This window comes from Sapajus apella, unplaced genomic scaffold, assembly GCF_009761245.1.
Source record: "Sapajus apella isolate SASKATOON/1434 unplaced genomic scaffold, GSC_monkey_1.0 scaffold97, whole genome shotgun sequence".
Taxonomy (NCBI): domain Eukaryota; kingdom Metazoa; phylum Chordata; class Mammalia; order Primates; family Cebidae; genus Sapajus; species Sapajus apella.
This window is the reverse complement of record NW_022437037.1, coordinates 215,958-240,519: the sequence shown is the minus strand read 5'-3', so window position 1 is coordinate 240,519 and position 24,562 is coordinate 215,958. Positions and strand designations below refer to the sequence as shown.

Below are 24,562 nucleotides of genomic sequence, written 5' to 3'. Positions count from 1 at the left end.
ATCCTCTTGCCTTGAAGCAGAGCCTGCAGGTGTTAACTGGTGCAACTTTCCCTATTGTGGGAAAAGGAAGGAGGCCAGTCTGGGACCCTGGTTGAGCCTGATGTCATGGGGTCAGAAGGAGAAAAGATAAGACTTAGGGGATGATCAAAAAGGAGGGATGTGATTTTGACAAACAGGAGGAGTCAGTCTGGGTGAAGGGAAGGGCGCAGCACTGACATGGAGGTAGGAAGCCAGGACGTACATGCACTGAATGGTGAGACTAGTTTGGACAATGTCCTGTAGAGGACATTGATGGACCAGAAATTAGGATGGACAGGAAATTGAAAGCCTTGAGAGTAGGATAAGGACTTTGCGTCTAAACTAGTAGCCTGCAAGGAAGTTGTGAAAGGATTTTAAGCATGAAGGTGATACCTTGAATCTACCAGAATTTGGCTCTGGAGAACGTTGTCTAACAATAGGGTGAAGAGTGGGTGGCTGGAGGCCAGGAGAAGATTGGGAAACCATTACTGAGGCCTGAGTGGGAAGGAATGCAACGGAGACCTATTAACTGGGCAGAGTCTGCAGAACTTGGGAGCTGATTTAATGTCAACAATAAGGGGGAAGGCTAAGAAGTATTCCAAACCTGAGAGTGCCGCATTCACTATGCCGGGTCCTTAGGGGCCAGATTCGGAGTCTTGTTCATCTTTATATCTACAGTGTTTGGCTCAGGACATGGCACATGGTAGGAGTTTGGTAAATGTTTGATGAACAACTGAATTAATTCACTGGGGGAATCATGGTGTCATCATTGGAAACCCAGTTACAAGGGAAAAAACCTGCTTTGAGAATGGAAGGGGGTAGTAAGTTTATAGTTGATTGTCCTGTAAAATTGGAAGCAAAAAAGGGCTTAGAATTCTCTCTGTTCCTACAAAGGCTGGTCCAACCATTCACTGGCAGTGGTGCTTCGCTGAAGAGTTGGTAGAAGTCCCTAAGAGGCCCTGTAGCCTTTTGTCCCACCCAGGCCTAGGGTCCCTTCCACCAGGGCCACTGGCATCAAGCTTGCCAAAGAATAGTTAACCCTGGTGCCTCACTGAATCTGCTCAACATCCTGTCAAGTACATACAACTACTGTATTATCTTCATTTAACAGAGGAAGAGACTGAGGTTCAGAGAGGAAGTGGTTTACCCAAGCCTCTGACATAAGCAGATTTGAAAGAAAGTCTTCGGATTCCAATGTATCATAACAAAGTCTGCTGACTGAAAACAGTTGGCTCTAAGCTTGCTCTCCACTGACTCAGGTTGGAGTCACCACTTTTATATAGCTCAGAGAAGGCTGCAGACAAATGAAGTCTCATTTTTGTTTCTTCTGTTTTTTGTCCTTAGGTGCTTGTGACTAAATTCACTAATTTCACTGGCTGTCAAGGCCGTGTTAAGGAAAATGGGTTTGAACTGCTGTGGGTTTTGAGTACTGGACTGGATGTCAGAAACCTTTGCCATCACGGGAAATTCTGTCACTCTGGATTTACTATCTGTTCCCCACAGCTAAATTCCTACGCACTGTGATTTAGCACCCTGGATCCCCATCAACCAGTTTTGGCATTTATTTGAATGCATTACTCCACTGGTTTCCATAAACTATTTTACAATTGTTTAAAATAAATGACTGTTTATTTCCACAAAAACCATCTGTATTTCTTTACAGAGCAACAGATAACTGTATGTAAAATTTGGTAATGTCACAGTAACTCAAGTTAAGAGAAACAGATTGGATTGAAAAATTGGATTCTTAGGGACAGTGGTAAAGGTTTCCAACCTGTCTAACAAGTGATATCTGGACTTCAAGGAGGAAAAAAAAATTTCCTCTTTTACAAATAATATGGGGCTTCTTTCTCCAAAGAGAAGTACATTCCCGCTGGCTGCATAGTGACAGGATGTAGACTATTAGCACTCCTCATGGCAGGGAAGGGTCTGGGCCATCTAGCACATGTCTGCCCACGGCGACGTATATGAGGCTCCTGTCCAGTGGCTCGCAGCCTTCTGCGAGTTTTGAAGTTTTGGGTTGTACATGTGTTACCTCTTCTTGTTCTGATGTTGAGTGGTCTCCACTTAGGCCTGTGTGTTGTGGCTCCAATAACTTTGGTAGGATACATGTTGGGATAGGTGGCTACCGAAGGCAGGCCTGGGTAAGAGAAACAGACTGATTGGGATGAGGGGTTGGACCCTGTCAGTGATGCTCTTCCATTCTCCAGTCAATGTCCAGTTGAGTCAGCTAGATCCACGCTAGTTCCGTCCATCCCTAGGAAACCCTGTCAGAGTAGGGACACTAATGGGAATCTCCAAACAGTAGAACCATTCGGGGTCAGACGAAGGTAGATCTCCAAGTCTGCTGCAGAGGAAGACGTAGTCAGGATGTAGCCAAGCAGGCTGGGCTTGTTTCATCACCAAGTAATCACTCAGCTCACCTGTATGCTGAAGCCGTCCTAGGAATGTAGACATGCTGAAATGCGCTCTCCATTCTCAACTTGCATATATGTAGTACAAGAAGTCTTTTTAGTGTGGATTGCACAAAGAAGTCCAGAGACAGTGGCATCTAAGCAGTTTTGATTACTTGAGTGGGAAAAAATATAGACTAAAGAAGTGAAGTAGAGGGAAGATTGTTCCAAACTGAGGGACTAGTATGGGGAAAGGCACAGATGGTTGAAATGGCATCATTTGGAGGATATTTCTGGATTACTTTATCATTAGAGGGGAGGAAGATGAGATGAGTAAGACTAACTTGGAGATTTCAGCCACTGCTGGAGAACTAGAGACCCTTCTCTCGCTGAGTGCTGCTTAGAAAGCAGAAGCAACAACCCAGGCATGACAGTACAGCTAAAGCTACAGACTTCGTGAAAACTGTGGGCCAGGCATCCTTTCTCCTTACACTTTTTACCCGTATTAGCTCAATGAATCCTTGCAATAACTCTAAGATCTAGGTGCTATTATCCCATTTTTACAGGTGGGAAAGTCATGCACAGAAAGGCTAAGTAACTTACCCAGGATTACACAGCGTGTGAGTGAATGGAGCTGAGATGTCAAATCCAAGGAGTCTGGCTCATAAGTGTTACATCATACTGTCTCAAATGTGCTGGGCTCTGCAGAGTTTGCAGAACATTCCCTAGACATACACTATATTAAGCCTAGGCAGGGATCAAATCCAGACCTTTTCTCTACCCACAGACTGTAGGAATGGACTCCTGACCACCATTTGTCTCAAAGCCTGTGTGGAGGCTTCAGAACTGCCCTAGAAGAAGACCGACCAGAGACATTGTGGGGTACCCTTTTTTTTGGTGGCTCTGTGTTGAATCCATGAGGAGGTTGGGGCAGGCATAGTTATCATGCTGTGGCTGTGGTGATAACAGGAGTGAATTGGATCTGACCCTTGGTCTGCAGTTGTGGCCTGCATTTGTAAACAGTTTTTGTTATTAATTTTTAAAATTATAAATACATATGTATTTTGTATTGTATTGTATTTTTAGAGAAACAGGGTCTTGCTTTGTCATCCAGGATGGAGCACAGTGGTGTGATCATAGCTTATTACAGCCATGATCTCCCAGGCTCAAGCAATCCTCCCACCTCAGCCTTCCAGGCAGCTAAGACAAATGCATGCCACCATACCAGGCTAATTTTTATTTTCTGTAGAGATGGGATCATACTATGTTGCTGTTCTTGAACTCCTGGCCTCAAGTGATCCTCCCTGCCTTGACCTCCGAAAGTGCTGTGGTCCCAAAGGGATTATAGGCATGAGCAACCACACCTAGCTGTAAACAGTCTTGGTAGTCTGGCCCCAGATGCTCCAGTCAGCCCTCTTCACCTTTGCCTGTGCAGCCCCTTTGAGCAGCACTGGAAGCTTCTGTGATCTGCCTGTGGGTTGACTGTGGGCCTCAGGAACCCTTGAACAGGCTCTATCCCAAGTTAGTTTCTGGCTCACCAACCGTTTAGGTGTCTCTCCAGAGCCATTGAGCCCACACTGTGTGTGAGGAGCCAGATGCTTTGAGAGGAGACTCAGGGAGGCTCCAGGGGCCACAGTCTTCCCTAGTGTCATCTAGCTGGAATAGTCTCTGAAATGTGTTCCACCTCGTTTTTTAAAATTGAATTTTTAAAATGATAAATGTAATACCTGTAATCGTCTACTGTCAAAAACCCAAACATGATAGGAATCTTTAAAGTAAAAATCAAAAGCCATCTTCTTTGCTGCTACACCTTCCTCACAGGTCACTGTAGGTAAAAGAACAGCTGTGAGAACAGTTTGGTTCACGACCCTCCAGATTGTGTTGTGTATTTCACAAATCTACACATCAGTGCACCTATGTAATTGGGGTTTTACTTTATTAACATGTAGCATACTCTACACATTCTATATCTTATAAATTTAATAATGTATCATTGAGTTATTTCTATGTCTTATTAACTTAGCTTTGTTTGTTTACTTGCTCTGTCGCCCAGGCTGGAGTACAGTGGCACCATCATAGCTCACTGTAACCTCGAACTCCTGGGTTTAAGCAGTCCCCCTACCTCAGCCTCCCAAGTAGCTGGGACTACAGCTCCATACCACCACAACCAGCTAATATTTTTATGGGTTTTTGTTTTGTTTTGTTTTGTTTTGTTTTTTGTAGAGATGGATTTCACTGGTCTGGAACTCCTGGTCTCAAGTGATCTTCCCAAGATGTGGGCCACTGTACCCAACCAACTTAGCTTATTCTTCTAACAGCTACAGGACACCCCAGTGTATAGATACACCATAATTTAATAGTTTCCTACTGGTAAACTTTTAGGTTTATGAAATGTTTTATATTAAAACAGTACTGTAAGGAAGATCTTTGAACATACATCATTGTGTACTTGGGCTACTATTTCTTAGGAATATTAGCCACAAGAAGTAGGTTGTTGAGTTCAATTTTCAGTGCCACCTTGTTGCGTTGAAAACCACCAATGCCACCTCGTTCTGTTTAACAAAGATCCAAAAATCTCCAATGCCACCTCATTCTATTTAACAAGATTATTGAGCACCAACGAAGAGCCTTATTGCTGTGCTGAAGCCCTGGAAGACAGAGTTGAGCTTTTTTGGAAAGTCTGCCTACCCCGCCTTCAGAGAGTGCCCTGATGCTGGTGCGATATGGGGAATGACAAATAGACAAAAGTGCTTCTAATTCAGCATGCTCAGTGCACTGAGAAAAGCAAGGTCCCAAGGAAGGTGGGATGAAAGAGCTCTTAATTTTGACAGGGATTCAGGCAGGGCTGCAGAGAGGAGGGGATATGCCAAAAGGATGCCTCCCTGCTTCTCCCAGGAGCCCATTCGTGAGGCTAGGTATTCAAGAATAAATTTGTTCTAAAGAATTATGATGCTCCTACATTTTCTCCCACACAAAGAAGGAAATCTCAGCCGTACGCCCTTTCCCTTCCTCCTCTTGGCACTTTCTGATTGATGATTGGAAATGATGGCAATACATAAACTATTTTTCTTTTTATTTTATGACCTGGTAATAGCAGTAACATATTTCCAGTAAATGTTTTCTATTGCAATAAAAAAGTTGTAACAAGGCTAGAAATGGGTATAGTTAAACCCTAAAGAAATCACACTTTCAGAACTGTGGATTGAGGCAGTAAGTCTGTAAATCACTTAACTTAGAAAAAGTACCTGCACCCCAACCCTGGAAAAATCAGGGCAAGCAGCTGGTGTTCATGTGACATGCCTGCTGTGAGGGCTGGTGGACTCTCAGTTTTGACCCCCTCAAAATCAACTTCCCACACCCTTCCCTGCTGCCTGGCCTCCCACCCAGCCTCTTTACTCCTTTCTAAACTGATAAATCTTCTAAGCCTTACAATTCTTTTTTTAGACCCAAAGATCAAAACCTATAGTGTTCTTTATGGGACACAGCATAGCAGAGTGGTGATGAACACAGGCTTTGGAATCGGAAACACCTGCATTCTCGCCCTGGCCTCGACATAGGTACATGACTTAATGGCACCATGGTTTAGTTTCCTCTTCTGTAAAGTGGGGATCAGTAGGTCCTACCGCATGGAGTTTTATGAAGATCCGGAAATCAAATGCGTGGAAGGCACTTTGTTAAGGGCCAGGAAAATCCTCCATGTCAGTTGCTGATGCTGTTATTATAATCCAGGAATGAAGCAGTATTTGACTTGTTTTCAAAAAGGGCAAATTGATGATTTTGTCAAATTTGCAATATAACTTGACATTTATTGAGTGCTTATGTGCTAGGTATTGTGTTACACATAATTTGGGAAATTATTCCATGAAGGTTTAGATCCACTAACTTGCCCAGGGTCACGTAACTTGTAAAAGAGCCAGAATTTCAATCCAAGTCTTTTTGACTCCAAAACCCACACTCTAGCTGCCACACATCTGCCTTCTAGGATCAGATGCTCACAGCAGCAGTAGAGACTGTAAAACATTGGGTAGTTCTGTCTCACACCAAGCATGGCCTCCTTTGGCTGGTGAAGATTGTGAGCAGATAATATTGAGAGCCTATGGTCTTGGAACTCCAAGGCCAGGCCAAAAAAGAAGCATTTCTTTCCTTAATCACAAGCAGAGTGGCCCGTTCCTCTGCTCACCCTTATTTAAGCTCTGTTACTCTTAAGAGAATGAATGGCTGCTGCTTCTGTGTGTCTGGTGTCCTTAACATGGCTTAAAAATTAGGCCTCTTCCAGCCTTTGTCTTTAATTTCGGGTTTTAGGCTGACACCTTCATTAATGGTCTAGTGCAAGCTTTCTGTCGACTTGAAGACTGCTGTGTGAAAGTGGTTTTGCTGTCCTATCAATAATGGTCATAATTTCCCCAATACTCTCATCAGCAGTGAATTGAGTCTTGCAGCAAAGAAATGGAAACCCCAGTGCAGTGGTTTGAAAGTGATTTGTCTTATAGACGGCGTCTTCTTTCAGTAAAATCAGGTCAGTGCGGCACTGCTGGGTCAGATGTAAGTCTAAGACAAATTAGTTGGAGGAAATTGATCATTTAAACCTTAGGTTATTTTTAGCTACAGTAGCTTTTTAATATCTCTTTTTTCTTTATATTTGTTTTAATAAACTTTAATCATCATTATCATCATCATCATTAGCCAAATTAAATGTCTTCTCAGTCTCAGCCAAGCCTTAGGGGAAAGAATGCACTCTGCTCAGCCCACAGAAGCGGCCTTCCCTTCGCAGTTTTGGGGCTTGCTTCCATCGTGACATTGTCGTTGTTTAAACACTGAAGCCCACTCCTCCTCATCTTCTGGCTGGCCCCCTTGCTAGGCTTTGTTTATTGCACCGACTAGCCCCTTGACCAGTCTGTTCTTCATTGCTATTGAAAGTTAATGGGGGCAAAATTGCATTCCCAAACATTTGAACCTGAAGTGGCCAGGGCCGAACTTAGTTGATCTCTGGTGATCGGTTCAATTTAGTTACGATTTTTTGCCATTAGGCTGGGGCTGAATGATGGTGATTTGGTTGAGGCCAAATGTCTGAAGAAAATTGGCTCTCTGATAAGAGTGCTGTTATCAGAGGGGGCTGCCTTCTCATTTACATTTAGATGAGTATTGATTATTTATTTACTCAGAGAAGTGAGATTCGTTTCCAATCTTATCTTTCTCGTCTCTGCTTGTCAGCAGAAAGAGAGATAGAGCTCCTGACATCAAGCCAAGATAACAGCACTTTGTAGCAAAGATAAAAGTTGGAATGGGCCTTTTTCTAGTGTTGACTGAAAGGATAAGTTTTAAAAATTAGAACTGATGGGTCATGCTTTCAAAACCTTTCCTGAAGGTTTTGCAGTTTAACTAGGCAGGAGAATTGGTTTATTGAAACAGCCTTGGTCTTTCTTCTTTTGCAATAGGGATTGTATTTAATTTGATTATATTCAGCTGTTTCACTGAGAGCAAATGGGTGTATTGGCTCAGAAGAAACTAAAGTGTGACCTTATTTTCATGTCAGCTTGTTCCTTTTATATTATTTAAATTCCAAATTACCCAATCTGAGCCTCAGAGGGGGTATAAGCTACAGTGGTTATCACTTGAATATAGCTCAGTGCTTATATTAAGATCAAGCAGAAGATGATTGTAGTTGCCCCTAGAGGAAGAGTTATAAGCGATGGAGCTGACACTAAATGCAGACATTTTAGAATAGCTGATGCTGGGTCCGAGCTCTGATATGGACAGCGTCAGCGTGGTGGCTTTAGCTCAGTGAGGAACGCAGATTCAGTCAGCCCTGCCATAGAACAGTCAAGGCTTGGCACGATCCTCCTGAAATGGGTTTTCCTGCCATAAGTCACCAGCCCATTGTCAGCAGTGCCACCAGAAGAATCTCACCGAAGTATAAAGCTGATTGTGTTACTTCCCTGCCCTGCTAGCATCTGTTGCTTATAAGAGAAAATCCAAGTCTTGACCAACAGTCTAGGCCAAACTTCTTGGCCTCAGCTCCCCCTTGAACAAGCTTGCTTTTAAGCTATAGGCAGCATTTAAGATTAGAGACTTGCTCGGCAGCTAGGATTCCTACAGTTCCCTAGTCTCTCAGGTCCTACGAATATTATCTAAAAATGACAAGTAAATGTCAGAACCCACAGAACAAACCATGACAGCATAGATATTAAAACATATGTGATGCTACACTACCATCCAGACATCCATCTAACCAACATTTTTTGATGCACCAAGCACAGAGATGAATCATCCCTGCCTTGAGACGAGGAGAGTCAGCGAGACAGCTCGAGCAGGTAAATTAGAGAAGAGCCCATCAGTGCTCCTACCAAGGTAGTAACAAGGCACTGTGTGGGAGCACAGAGGAGGGGACAGGTGACTCCACCCTCCCCTTCCCTGAGGTGGAAACATCTGAACTAGGTTGTCTGGGAGGACTCAGAGCTAGGCGAAGAAGAGGGAATAGGGAGTAGCACGTGCAGAGGCCAGAGGCACTGATGAGCCCACGTGGACCATGGGAAGTTCAGTGGAAGAAGCCAAGACTGAGGGTGGACATGTGAGCTCAGACCCAGCGTCACATTTCCTTTGATAGCTGTGCTACCATGGTTTGTTCTGGGGTTCTGACATTTACTCGTCCATTTTAGACTATATTTGTAGGACCTGAAAGACTAGGGAACCGTAGGAATTCTGGCTGCTGAGCAAGTCTCTAATCTTAAATGCTGCCTGCAGCTTCAAAGCAAGCTTGTTTAAATAGATATGCATCCTGCACCCCTACTTTGGACACATGAGGGAAAGACTACAGATACTCGCTTTGATGCCAGCATTCCCTGCCCTGGTGTGCCCTGCCTGGTAAGGCTGTAAGCCTGTTGTGACTCATAGGCTAGGTAGGGATCTACCTAAACCTTATCACAGCAGTTTCTGTTTCAGCCTATATTTGCAATAATAGTAGCTCTCATTGGCCGAGCACTTTGCTAAGAGAAGTCCTGGATTGTCTCATTTAATTCTCACAGCAGTCTTCTGAGGGAAGCTCTGTAATCCCCATTTTACAGATGAGATTAAATTCCTTTCCCAGGATGCACAGCTGGCAGTGTTACTCCCTCTCAGGGCACAAACACCAGAGATGTTCTGCTCAAGCCTAGCCTTTCTTCTTACTGCTCACACTTAGCTTTTTTCTGGCACTGAGAAGCTCTTTCATATTAAAGCAGCTCTTTAAATTGGTGAATGGAAAATATTTGACATGAAGACATAACTGTGAGTGTTCAGCCTTTGACTTGGTCATTTTTCCTTGCACAGGTGATTCTCAGACTTGTTCTTATGGTCAGCAATGATAATGACAGGTTAATTCATTTATGTCCTACCTTGATCCCAAAAGTATTTGGAATTATTATAATAGATTGAAAAATACATGAACCACTGAGGACAGTGGTGTGTGCCTGCAGTCCCAGCTACTCAGGAGGCTGACATGGGAGGGTTGCTTGAGCCCAGGATTTCTGGGTTATAGCCTAGATAAGTTCAGCATCAATATGGTGACCTCCCAGGAGTGGAGAGCCACCAGGTTGCCCAAGGAGGGGTATACCGGCCCATGTTGGAAACATAGCAGGTCAAAACTCCCGTGCTGATCAGTAATGGGATTGCACCTGTGAGCAGCCGCTGCACTCCAGCCTGGGCAATATGGTGAGACCCCACCTCTTAAGAAAATACACGAACCAATAAACTACATGAAAGGAAAAGGAACATAAAGATTAAACAGCAAGTTTATGAGTCCCAAGGAGGAGGAACTGGCAGAGAAATGCATGCCTAGGTCACCATAGCCACGCATACATTTAGTGCTGAGCTTCCTGATGGGCAAAGGAGAAAGGGACATGGTAACGGCTAGTCACAAGATATATGTTAAACTTTCTAAAGATACAAAAGCAAGCCCTTTGCTCCAGAGAAGTACAGCTTTTCCTGACACCAAGGTCTGAAGGAAGTTTCTCCCATGGGTCTCTAGAAAGAATACACAGAGTGAAAGAGGCGACAGTATGTCTTCCCTCTCTTCGGATTTTGGCAGGCACTTGCTTTCCATTGGATTTCAGCTTTCAGCTAGCTTGCAGCTGTTAAAGAATTGCATGGTGAAACCTTTTACGCTTCAGTCAAGGGTTAAAGGGATCAAGGAAGCTGCGCTAAGCCTGTAGCCACCAACCAACAGATTCTACAGATTTTCTTTGAAACTTATATGCTGAGATGTTTGCCTGAGGTTTACAAAATCCCATAAAAATCCTGCTTGGGTATTATAACTTGGAACCCTCCCAAAGTGCCCAGAGCAGTATTTTGTTCCTAGGCCATTCGGTGACATGGTATTACTGCAATAAATACATCATTGGAATGCCCAAGCAGGCTTTCTCGATGCTACAGAGGAACTGCTTCCCAGAATCTTCCTTTTGTGTTCCTCTCTTCTGTGAACTGGAGGACATGCGGCTTCATGCGCAGCTGTGACTTTTTAAATCCTCTTTCCAAAGTGTGGATATTGCCATGAGAACTATGTCCTGTTCAGTGTGAAAGAGTTATATTATATTATATTATATTTTATATTATATATAATAATTTCTTTGGCAAAAAGTCTGTTCGTAGAAATTGACCTCATGGTTTGTCTTTTTGAAAAAGACTATTTTTGGCTTCTTTTTCTATTTTCCTCCTGTGTCAGCCTCCTAAAAATTAAACAAGTATTTGATGGAGATTGATACATAATAGATCTGGGTTATCATCTTGACTATCATCAGCAGGCATTTATCTAGAACTTGGTGTGAGTGAGATGCTGTGGTTCATAATGCAATGTAGAGAGTGCAGGCCTGGGCCGTGCTGGGTATGAATTCTCCTACTTCTAGTACTTCCTGAAGGGCATTGAACAAGTTCTTTAACCTCTGCAAATCATAGTTTCTCCTCTGTTAAATGGATTTATACTCTTTACATCTTAGGATGACCAAAGAGTGAATGAGATATCTGTACATAAAAGACCTAGCACAGAGACTTGCCACATAGTAGGGCCTGTGATGGTGGTAGATTGTCCATGATATTAGGATCTCTTAGTATTATTACAGTCTGATGATGATAATGATGGTGATAGCTGATACTTAAATAGCACTATTAATGTGCTGGACATTGGTCCAGCTGCGTAACAACTATTAGTTCAGTGAATCTTTAGACAGTCCTATGAGGTAGGTGCTATTATTGTCCCCTGTTTTATAATGAAGAAAACTGATAAGTTTTTAAGTTGGCTCGAAGTTATACAGCAAAATTGCTTGGCCAGGACTTAGGCCAAGGCAATCGGGCCCCAAGTTGATGCCCTTACCACCTGGCTCTATCGCCTCTCGTATATACCCTGCCTCTCATTACACAGTAAGGCCTGAAGTTATCAATCTGGCTTTTTTGTGGGTGGGGGAAATGTGAGAAATACTGTAATCTTTCTCTGAGTTGTCCAGTATTCGGGCGAGGATTAAGGAGAGAAATGCAGATTTATAAAAAGCAGTTTTCCAATTGGATTTAGATATCGAGCTTCATATATAGCTTAACCACCCTGCCTTCCCCCCAGGTTGTTACCATTGGTCCTTTGCTAGGTTCAGAAATGGCTTTCCAAGTTGTTCTTCAGCTTTGATGGATGAGCAGGGAGTACGCAGGACAAAAAACTAGCAGATTTTCAGTTACTGACTAAACTGAGCATAGAATATTAGGAACATTCCTAAGGAGAGATGGAAAGGCCTTCCTGGATGGATAGAAAGTTGGAAGGGCCTTCCTGGATGGATAGAAGATAAGGTGATCACATCTGATCATGTTTTGATGAGAGGGAATGGTACTACCATGGACCCAGAATGCAGCCAGAGCATGAAATATTTCATATGTGTGAATTTTGTTAAAACAAATAGTTTCAGATTATTTTCATTTTGAATTTATAGAAGTTAAGTGATCCAGATTCTAGATGAATCCACAAATCTACAAAAGCCTTTATTTATTTACTTTTTTTCTTCTTTTTTTTTTTTTTTTTTTTTTTTTTTGTATTTTGGGCTCTGCGGTACATGTGCACATACTGCATCCTGCAGCATTTTTGCCTAAGTACATACATGCCACATCCGCCCCCCCCAACAAAAAGCCTTTATTTATGGTATAAACTATGACCTCTTTATAATTGACCAGTAATTTATAGTTTGCAGGAGGAAGAAGGGTTCAAGGCAGACAAGCTTTAGAGCCAGAAGACTCCCTTGGATTTTATCTCCCCCTTCCTACTTACCTTTGTGATCTTAGGCAAGTTAGTTCACCAGCATCCCTTTCTGTGAACTGAGGATAATAGATCTGCCTCTGGGGGTTACTGTGAGGATTCAGTGAGGTAAGGTATATAGCGTGCTTGCCACATAATGAGCATGTATTAAATGGAAGTCATCATCATACTGGGCTTCAAGGATAAAGTCCTTCTAAGAAGCTACTTTCAGAAAGCTAATTTTAATAGAAATATCTGCAAGATCCAAGGAATAAAATAAATGTCAGATGATGGGATTTGTGGCTTTGAGAGTGAGCAGGGAGTTATCTGTAGGAACAAGGGATCCTTCCTGGTACTCCCTGACTCCCCTGTTTTCCCTGATCCACGTTTCCCAGGCAGCTGCAGGGACTGGTAGGGCAAAAATGTGCAAAGGAGACCAGCCTGAAATTCCTCCTGATGCAGCCAGGCCTTAGCTCCCAGTAATCAGGAAAGTGGTAGCTTATATATAATCCAGCTGTCAGGTAGGCTGACAGCTTGAGAAGCCCAACAGCCTGTACACTGCTTTCAGAGTACACATGCCAGGGTGCAGGGTTACTTAACATGAAAATATGTTTACATAAACAGATCGTGTCTGGTTTTGATAAAATTATTGCATGCGAATGACCCATTGGAGACGCCACAGTGTGTGCTAATTATAGTAGCCTCAAAAAAATGGCGTATTAAGAAATTGGAGAACTTTTAAGTTTATCTGGTGTTTTCAAATTACAAAAGTGGCCTTCGTTTGTTAGAGCAAATTTGAAAAATACAGAAAAACACAAAGGAAAAATAAAAACACTTTAATTACACTATCAATTATAACTACTATTCACATTTAAGAAATAACCTTCCAGTCTTTTTCCTCTATTCCTTTACATATTTTTTTGCTTAGATTTACCTTTTTAAAATTTATACATAATGTTTGTGGAGTACATGTGATATTTTGTTACATGCATAGAATGTGTAGTGATCGAGTCAGGGTATTTGGGTACCACCTGGAGTATTTCTCATTTCTATACATTGGGGACATTTCATGTCCTCTATTCTAGCTTGTTTTGAAATATATACTACATTATTATTAACTATAGTCACCCCACTCAGCTATTATATTTTTAAAATTATAATTTGTATAATTTGTATTTTTATAATTATTTATAATGTGCTATAATTTGCTGCTTTCATAAAGTAGCATATGATAAACATGTTTTGTAAAATTAAATATTTCTGTAGTATCACATTTAATATTTTTATGGTTATTTCACAATATTTAATCAGTCCCCGTTGTTGTTAGACCTAGGTTGTTCCCAAATCTGGGCTATTATTTAAAAAAAATTTTTTTGTGTGTGTGGAGATAGGCTGTAGTGCAGTGGCACAGTCATAGCTCACCGCAGCCTTGAACCTCCTGAGGTGGGCTCAGGAGATCCACCTCTGCCTCTCCAGTAGCTGGGACTGCAGGCACACACCACCATACCCAGCTAATTAAAAAAATTTTTTTGTTGAGACCAGGGTTCACTGTTTCCCAGGCTGCCCTCAAACTCCCGGCCTCAAGTAATCCTCCTGCCCTGGCTTCCCAAAGCACTGGGATTATAAATGTGAGCCACCATACTCAGCGTGAAAAATGAATTATTATAGCCAAACTTTATACCCAGATTTCACTATACATTTATAGAAGTAGATGTCAGTGGCTTCTACACACTGTATTTCTGGGAGGTTTTGGAGATGGGAGCAGTCAGAGATTGTTTAATAGGCCATTGTCATAGAAAGCAGCCCTCCAGGGTCAGGGGTAACTCCCTTTCCTCTACTAGACTGAAGGGGCCCACAGCTGTTTCCTTAAAGTTCAGCTTTCTGTGATTCCCTCCACCCAGTATTATGTGCCAGCATCCACTGATCAATAGCAGAAGTGCGTCTTAATTGAAAATTGTTGGCATGGGCAAGTGATAGGTAGTAGAGACTACAAGAATTACCTCCGTTTCCTTCCATACTTTGACTTACTTAACACCTTTTTTGTTGGTTTTAAGAGACACAGGGATTCTCTTTGTTGCCCAGGCTGGAGTACAGTGGTATTGATCATAGCTCACTGGAGCCTCCAGCGCCTGGGTTGAAGCAACCCTCCTGCTTCAGCTTCCTGAGTAGCTGGGATTACAGGTGCGCACCATCATGCCTGGCTAATTTTTAAATTTTTTTTTTGTTCTTGTTACTATGTTGCCCAGACTGGTTGTGAACTGCTGGGTTTAAGCGGTCCTCTCAAAGTGCTGGGATTTGGGAGAATCGCTTAGTGGGGGCTACCATGCCTGCCCCGGTTTAACACTTTGAAATTAGAATTCTTTGAAAAACAAATTTACTACATATATTTTTAAAACACAATGCCTTTTTGATATAAATATAGTGTATTGGAGCTTAAAAGAACTGTGTAGACTTCTGACCATGTATATGCTTAAATAGTTGTATATGTTTTAAGCATTGTTTACTTATAAAGGTTTAAAAGCTTTAAGTAGTGTAAAAAGGACTGAATGTATGTAAGAATTCAGAATAGACAGAAGCGCTGATGAAATAGCAATTAGAGAAAAGATCAAATATACCCTGAAACTGAAATGAATCTCTACAGTGCTACAGCTGAACATAGAACATGGGAAGGAGAATGACTAGAAATGAGTGAAATGCCTCAGACTGCTGATAGAAAAACACTAGATGTGATTAATCAACAAGTTAGCAACAGCTGAAGAACGTATCTGAAACTAAAACTGCGTGTTCTTCCTGGGAGCCCTGCACGACCTCTGATGCTTCCCTCAGATCCCTCACCTCTCCTTCTGTCTGACCAAACACGCCTTTCAGAGTCAAAATAATAAGACAGTTTCCTATGCTTCTAATCCTTTCAATAACCATTAACAGATCACAGGAGCAGTCTTTTGAATCTGATCATTGGACCCGTTAGGTGTTATCTGAGAAGAACAAGATTGTCATTTGGGTTGACAAAGAAATATATGAATAAATGTATAAAATGCTGCAGTGTTTTATTAAGGTCTGCCAGAAGAATTCTCTGTGTGATGCAGGGTAGCTAGTACTCCTGGCTTCCAGTACTATTGAACCTGTGTCTTTTGGGTATTCATAAATGTTTCAACAAAAATGTAAATCAGCAGCCACTGTCTTTTCATCATCATAACTCAGAAACCTGAGATTTCTTTTTTAATTTAAAAAATTTTTCTACATATGAATGCCAGGTCATACAAGCTTTATTTATTTAAGCTTACCTGTTTATAATTTGTTTTGAATGTTTGGACTGTTGTCATTAGTGTTCCACGTATATCACATTGCCTCCTGTGAGGCAGGTACATTTCTAATTAGCATTTCTCCTGTATCACCTCTGATTCTCACAACAGTCTCTCAAGGTTAACTATTCCTATATTACATATTAGGAAATGGAGGTTCAGAGAGGGTAGGTGACCTGCTCATATCTGAGAAGTGGTATAGCCATTTATGATTCCAGGTCACTCTGACTCAAGGGCCATTTACCTCTTACTTGGTTTTGGGGAGAACTGAGTTGAAACAGACTTAATAATAGAACAGATGAGTATGTGAAACCTTATGCAGAAAAAAACCCAAACTCTTCCATCTTGGATGACTAGATCATCAAGACAGACTTTAATACTTTACTAAGGCTTTATCAGCTTTTCACCAGTATGTGGTGTTTTTTAAATGTTAAATTCACTGTTTCAGACTTCCTCCCCTCCTCCTGCCCCTTTGATCTTCCAGGCCCTCAGTACCGCCTGGAGAAGCAGAGCGAGCCCAATGTCGCCGTTGACCTGGACAGCACTTTGGAGAGCCAGAGCGCATGGGAGTTCTGCCTGGTCCGCGAGAACAGTATGTTGGCCGCCTCGCTCCATGCCTTCTTTGTCCGTTGAAAACTTGCTTAGAAGTCATGTGTTTGGAAACGCTCATTGGTCTGGCTTCCCTAGGCAGATTTGAAGTGACTGTTTTCCAAGGCAGACTGCAGTCTTCATGCCAAAAGTATATCCCAAAGTGAAATAATTGATTTCATGCTTTTTCGAGAGGCTGCATCCTGTTTAGCACTCTGTGATTAATATTTTCCTGTTAAACTCTATCTTCCTAAGTTGGGAGCATCCCTGGAAACAGCTTAGAACTATGAGGCCTTTTCTGAAGCAAAGGCTATTTTGTATATAAAGCAACTGGGCCTGTCAGTGTCACTATTCAGACATCAGGTTTTAGAAAAATTTTAACCATTTGCATATTCTAGCAGGAGGCAGTGTGATTCCTTATGCTATGTTGAGAACTTTAAAACTGTTAACTTTGTTCATTCTCTCTTCAGAGTTTCCAAATTGTGCATTTTGCCATCCTCTCCTCCACACTCCCACTGACACAAGGGCAAGTGACGTGTGAAAACTGCGCTTGCGGCAGCAGACTGTCTGTAGTCTTTCCTGCTTCGGAGCTTTTACGCAGGCTGTTTCTTCCGCCTGGAATGCTCCTTCCCCCATTCTGGTTAATAACTCTTTCTCATTCTTTGTCTCAGTTTAAATGCCCTGTCTTCAGAGAGGCCACCATGATCTTCCTGTCCCCCATTGCTCCTGATCCACCCCTCATTCGAGTCCCTCATTATATTCTGCCACACAGCGTACTACCTTTTCTGCATTGCATGTGTTTCTATCTATTCATTTATTTGTCATTCTTATTTTTTTAGAGATGGGGTCTTGCTGTATTGGCCAGGCTGGTCTCAAACTCTTGGCCTCAAGCAGTCCTTCCACTTTGATTTCCCAAAATGTTGGGATGACAGATGTGAGCCACTGCAGCCAGCCTGTATTTAGAATTACATATTTTTCTCAGTGACTATTTAATCTCTCTCTCCCCTGCTAGATTGTCAAGTCTGTGAGGGTGACCCTGACCCATATCAAGTTGCGCTTCATATAGATCTGCTGTAGACTGTGTACTGCAGGATCTCAGTAAATGTAGATTGAATGAGTGAATGAATGGTAGATCTTTACTCATGCCACTGACCCTCTAAACAAGATCAAACTGCGACTCTTTGGTTTTTCTTTTTTTGTCTTGGGTTTTGGGGGTTTTCTTGAGACAGAGTCTTGCTCTGTCACCCAGGCTGGAGTATAGTAGCGTGATCTTGACTCACTGCAACCTACACTCTCTAGGTTCAAGCAGTTCTCATGTCTCAGCTTCCTAAGTAGCTGGGATTACAGGCATACGCCACCATATCCAGCTTTTTTTTGTTTGTTTTTTGGGTTTTTTTTTCCCTGTATTTTTAGTAGAGATGGAGGATTGCTATGTTGGCCAGACTGGTCTTGAACTCCTGCCTTCAAATGACCTGCCTGCCTCGGCCTCCCAAAGTGCTGTGATTACAGGCGTGAACCACCACACCCAGCCTAGGATGCTACTCTTTGACCAGGACCCCAGACAGCCTCTTATAGAGAGAATGCACAAAATTCACCAGGAAGGTGAAATATGCTTTTGACATTTGGCAACAAATTCTCAAAGGCAGAAGGCTGGTGTCCCCACAGTCTCCAACCAGTTGTAAGTACCTTACGTGAATACACATAGAAATAAAAATCACTGATTCCCAAATGGTCCAAAAAATTCAATTAAATAGTAAACATTTATGAAAATATTTATTCTTATCAACAGTGTAAAATACAAACATTTTAGAAGCACATATCAAATAGGCCAGGTATTTCAAAGGGAGTCCTCACTGCTGGAGAGAATATAGAGAAATAGGCATACTCAAACACTAGGGTCTGTAGTATAACAGCGTAATACAGCTGGAAATATCAAGAGACCTGAAAATGTTTTCTCCAATATTTCTGTTTTTGGAAATTATCTTAAGGAGGCCAGGCAGGATGGCTCTTGCCTGTAATCCCAGCACTTTGGGAGGTTGAGGTGAGCAGATCATCTGAGGTCAGGAGTTTGAGATCAGTTTGGCCAACATGGCAAAACCCCGTCTCTACCAAAAATACAAAAAAAAAATAATAATAATAAATTTGCTGAGCATGGTGGTGGGTGCTTGTATTCCCAGCTGCTCGGGAGGATGAGGCACAAGAATTGCTTGAACCCAAGAGGCAGAGGTTGCAGTGAGCTCGAATCATGCCACTGTACTCTAGCCTGGGCAACAGAGTGAGATTCTGGCTTAAAAAAAATAATAATTAAGGAGAAAAGATCTAAAATGCAACAAAGATTTATGTACAGTGTTTTAACAATATTATCTCTAATATCTAACATTGGAAAAGTAGTCAGATAACTTATATCCCTATATTGGAAAATTATGCAGGGCTTTACCTTTCTAGTAAAGGCAGACTAAGTAATTTGAACCAACTCTCCCACTGAAGGTAATTTAAACAGCTGATTAAAATAAACAAATGATCATTGTAAAGTCATCAAAGAGCACAAGATAGAAAAGAATCAATGGCCATATCTGGGGAGAGATTGAAACAAAAGAGATCAACGCCTACGAGCACTTCTGCCCTCACGTTATTTGCCTGTCTAGCAGTGGCAGCTTAAAGGCTGAGCTGGGTTGTTGATAGCCGTTAGAGGAAAGGGGACAAAAGAAGTCCAGGGTTTGCCAGGGGCAGAAAGGCCAAAAGGAGAACAAATAGAAAACATGTAGTAACCTAATAGATTTAAACCCAGATATCTCAGTAAATGAACTAATGGCATTGGGAATAGTATTTGTTATTGTTACCTTTCAGATAGTTATGATGGGTTTTTCTCAAATACCTAAAACAAAGATACTGAAAGTTTGACATAAAGGATGGAGAAAGATGTTCTATGCAGATAGCAACTGAAATCTGTATAGCCATATTAACATGAGGCAGAATACATATTTAGATATAAAAAGCATTACTTCCTAATGAAAAAAGGTTCAATTTGCTTAGACAATTTAACAGTTCTAAACCTATGTGCCTTAAAATATGTAATGCAAAACTGAAGAATTACTAAGAAAAATATACAAATATCCAATCATGGAGGAAGGTTTTAACTCTCAGTAATTGAAACAGCAAATACATTTTTTTTAAATGTATAATATAGAAATTTTAAAACAACAGTTAAACTTAACCTCATGGACAGGTACAGAGAATATTTTACGCTACAACTGCAGATCCATCTTTCTTCCAATCACACGTGAACATTTACCAATATTGACCATATACCAACCAATAAAGTAAGTCTTACATATCAAAATATCAAAATCACATGTGATACATTCTCTGATCACAGTGAAATTTAGGCTAGGGAAAAACAAGACAACTAGAAGATCTGCATATGTTTGGAAATTGAGAAACAGGCTTCTGAACCTGTGGTTTAAAACAAAAATAATAATAGAAATTAGAAAATATTTTGACTGAAAGGTAATGAAAATTTTACATTAAAATTTGGGGATATAACTAAAATGATATTTGAAGGAAATTTTACAACCGTCTAATTCAAGTATCACAAAAGAAGAAAGACTGGGCTGGGTACAGTGGCTCATACCTGTAATCCCAGCACTTTGAGAGGCCAAGGTAGGTGGATCACCTGAGGTCAGGAGTTTGAGACCAGCCTGGCCAACATGGTGAAACTCTGTCTCTGCTAAAAATACAAAAATTAGCTGAGCATGGTGGCACATGCCTGTAATCCCAGCTACCAGCAGGGGTTGAGGCAGGAGGATTGCTTGAACCGAGATTGTGCCACTGCACGGCAGCCTAGGCAACAGAGTGAGAAGAAAGGCTGAACAGTAAAATGAGCTAAGCAGTCAGCTCAAGAAATTAAAAATGGAAATAGAAAAATAAACCTAAAACAAATAAAGGAAGCAATAAAGAGAATAGAAAGTAATGAAATAGAAATTCAGAAACATTAGAAGCAAGAGCAGCTTCTTTGAAAAGAATAACAAAATCAATACACCTCCAATGAAATGGACAAAAACGAGGAAGAGAAGCACAGATGTACTAGAAATGAAAAGGAGGTACATTGCTGGTCCTGTCATTAAACATTCAGATCCTGTCTTGTAAATAAATACAAGATTATTTTGAAAAAGTTTATACCAAAAGTATTTAAATTATAGATGAACAAATTTATAAAAAAAGACAACAAAATTGACCCAGGAAGAAATAGAAAGCCTGAATATTCTCAAAACTATTTTAAAAAGTGATTTAGTAATTAGGAACCGTCCTACAAAGAAATTCCAACCCCATATGACTTCACTAGCTAGTTTCTACCAAAAACTTAAGGAAGAAATAACCCCAATCCTATATCTGCTGTTGCAGAGAATAGAAAAAGAGGTTATCATAATCTTGGTACCAAACTCAGTAAAGACCACACAAGACAGAAAATTTTCAGGCCAGTGTTACAAATATAGATGCAAAAATCCTGAACAAAATATTAATAAACTGAATCTAATATTATTTTGAAAGAACAACATAACATTACCAAGTGGGTTTATTCTAGCAGTGCACGTTTGGTTTAACCGTGATGTAATATTAAGGGGAAAAAATGTCAAGACACATAGATTAATCCCAACTATGTAAAAACAAACAAAAAACAAAACTGGAAAGAAAATGTTAATAGTGGTTGTCTCTGGTTGGCAAAATTCTGGGTTCATTTTCCTTCCGATTTATATTTGTTCTTTCAAGAGTTTCTAAAGTGAGCATGCATGACTTTCTAAGAAGGAAAAGCAAACAAAAAATAAGGGCAAGTCCACATAAAGATCATATAGTGAGACAATGTCTTAGTGTAACAATTGAAATTTCATACCATTTCTATTACCACTCCATAGTGAGCCAAAGTTAAAGTTACATTAATATACTCCTATGTGACTTGCTTATCGGAATTTTTACCCCATAGAAATAAACAGTCTCTCCCTCTGTCCCTGCCATTTTTTTTTTCATTCTTTAAAGGCTGTCGTCTTAAACATACTTGAGGAACTAATTCATAGGTAGGAACTTTATAGTGGACTCTGTTTCAAAATGTTGCTTCCTTGTTATACAGTAAGATGAAGTGGTATTTATTAGAATCTTGGTAAATTTCTTGGATATGTAACACTTATACATGTAAAAAAAATTTTTCAGGGAACTAAAGGGTCTGTATTGAAAATGAAGTCTCTCCCATCCCCTAATTCCCCTGCCAGAGGCAATAATTGTTCCTGGTTTCTTCCATGTCTTTCCAGGGATCATCTGTGCATATATAAGCACATTTTGTATGTGTGTATCATAGGTGTGTGTACACACAAGGACACTCATACATGTACATACACATTTGTATTTCTTTTTTAAAAACACAAATGATAACAAACATTAGTGTTCTGCATTTTTGTTTTATCATTTTAATAATGAGATTATTCCACATGAATCCTCATTATTTCACATATAAATTCACCAATTTCTTTTTAACTACTATGTAGTATTCCACAGTATATTATAATTTCAAATTAGTTTTTTTGTTTGTTTTTGAGACAGAGTCTAATTCTGTTGCCCAGGCTGGAGTGCAATGGTGAGATCACAGCTCACTGCAGCCTTGACCTCCCTCGCTCAAGCAGTTCTCCCACCTAAGCCACCCAAGTAGCCATAATTACAGGCACACACCACTACACCTGGCTAGTTTTTTTTAATTTCCTTTTTGTAGAGATGGTGTTTTGCTATGTGGCCCAGGCTTGCTTCTGCCTCCTGTACTACTGGGATTACCAGAGTGAGCCACCACACCCAGCCACAAATCGGTTTTTCTAAAAAAAGATAAGTTTTCTAACATTAGGAAAGAGAAGCTGTGAGGGTTAGTGAATAAAGCTTTGCAATCTGGGCTGTAGTTCCCAGTCTACTTCTGAACATCAACATGGTCTTAATTCAGTTGTGTGATCTCTGTGAGCCTCAGCATCCGCATCTTAAAGGATTTGCAAGACACTTGCAGTCACTTTTTGACAATCTGAGTCAAAGTCACTGTGTTAACAAAAGAAGCCCTATCATCACTTACAAAGATCACAGTCCATGGAATATCGTAACTAGTCTTTGTAAAATGGAAGTAAATTATAAAACAATTTTCTCTTTTAAAGGCTTTTAAAAAGATTTTTTAAGTAGGAATTTCAACTAAGAACTACATTGTTTTCCATTAGCTACCTATTAAGTAAGTGGATTGAGGCAAAGAAAAACATTCCAAAAGCAGAATTATTTTCATTTCTGTTGGTATGTTTGATTAGGACAGCCTCCCTATCCTTAAAGCCATTATAGATGTGGACCAAATTCTGATCCTGTATTATGCAGTCCTCAAGAGAATGTGCTGTCAAGCCAGACTGCCTCAGTTCACACTCTGGCCTTGCCACTTCCTAGCTGTGTGACTTTGGGCAGTTTACTTAAGCTCTCTTGGGTGGTTTATCTGCCCTCCTAAGATTGCTAGGATTCAGTGAGCTCTAATTATCATACAGCTCTTAGAACAGCACATAATAAGTACTCAATAAATGTTAACTGTAATTGATAAATAATGGAAGAGCAGCATTCTGTGGCTGGTAGAGCAGATGGGGTACAGGTGTCGAGGTTTGGAATCCTAGACCTGGCAGAGCCCTCGAGGAGTTGTTGTTGTTGATGAGACAGGGGTGACCCAGAATGGAGAGGGAAGGAGAATGGGAAGGGGGCAGGTCTGTAAGTCTGTGTCCTAGGACCAGAGAACTTAGAAGCAGGGGACTTTCCAGCAAATATTGTTTGGTGTCCCGCAATGGATATATCTTTATAAATATAACCATTTGTTTGAGAAGTCTGTTTGCCATTAGGGTAGATAGAAGGCTTTCAGTTTTTCTTCCAAGCAAGGATGTGGCATAGTATTTTATATCAACCACACATCAATGAGTGTTTTTTGTTATTATTTCTTTTTTATTTATTTTTCTTTCTCTCATACCTAGTCCTGCAGAAAAGAGTGTTTTTTAGAAAATCCTTTGTTCGGGCCTACTATTGTAAGGCATTGTGCTAGACATTTTGCAAATGCTTTCTCTTTCCATTTTCATGCCTACCCTACAAGTATTATTCTCATTGTGAGGAGAGGTTGTGACTTGCTCGAAGTTATCTAGCCAGTAAGCAATAAGACCAAAATTTTCAGTCAGCTGTCTGATTCCAGAGTCCACCCTGAGATTGTTAAGACAGCCTAAATCTTCAGTCCTCAGAATGGCATTTACAATTGTCTTCATATGCTATGAGAGAGAAGCTTACAAATGAAGCTGATATGACTAGAGTTTCTGCCTAGGGACTGAGAGCTAACATTTGTGCTTGGATCTTGGCCTAAATAAGAAAATGACAAGCCAAAGTCCTTGAGCTTTCCAGTTTGGATTCTTGTCTGATAATCTCCTACATCCTTCAGCCAACTGCCTGCTAGAAGCTGGAATCATACCAGAAGGAAGCCCAAGTACATTATGGGGAGGATGTAACATTACAAGACTTGCATTCTTGTCCAACCTTCTATATAAATCCTGGCACCAAACCAAGCCTCAGTTCCCTTGTCTGCCTCATGTTGCCAGTGGCCTTTCCCACCAACCATGTGGAGGTAGCCCGTGCAGGTCCTTAGAAGAAAGGTGCTGCTTGAACCAACCTATTCTTTCCACAGCTTTAAGAGAGAAAGTGGAATTTCCCATCATCAGGGCCAATATAAGCCTGAAATTAAGATGGCTTTATGGAATACGAACAAAGTGTCAGACACCATCGTTCTGTTTTATCACTGACAAGTCTGTCATTTATAGTGCTTAAAGCACAGACATTAGAATCAGGCAGACCTTGGGTGAACCACTTGCAGCCTCTGACAGTGGACGACATCTCTGAGCCTCCGTTTTATGTGTAAATGGAGGCAAACGAATCTATTTCACAAGGATTTGGCGAGGATTAAATGAGATAGAAGTGCTGTTGTTCTAACAACCTTT

At 40.9% G+C, this 24,562-nt stretch overlaps 1 protein-coding gene across 12 annotated transcripts in view; it reads left to right on the top strand.

Annotated features, from left to right (window-relative positions):
• MAPKAP1 (MAPK associated protein 1) overlaps positions 1-24,562 on the top strand; it is a 267,688-nt gene that overhangs the window by 182,073 nt on the left and 61,053 nt on the right. For 7 of the 12 annotated variants that reach the window (XM_032257252.1, XM_032257249.1, XM_032257250.1 and 4 more), the window contains one exon: positions 16,438-16,545. The exons of 3 other annotated variants lie outside the window; for them this stretch is intronic. In XM_032257252.1, coding sequence (XP_032113143.1) covers positions 16,438-16,545 — 108 coding nt within the window. Of the gene's footprint in view, positions 1-1,362; positions 1,662-16,437; positions 16,546-24,562 lie in introns of those variants that run through there. 2 more of the 12 variants (XM_032257257.1, XM_032257255.1) reach the window with 1 other exon arrangement.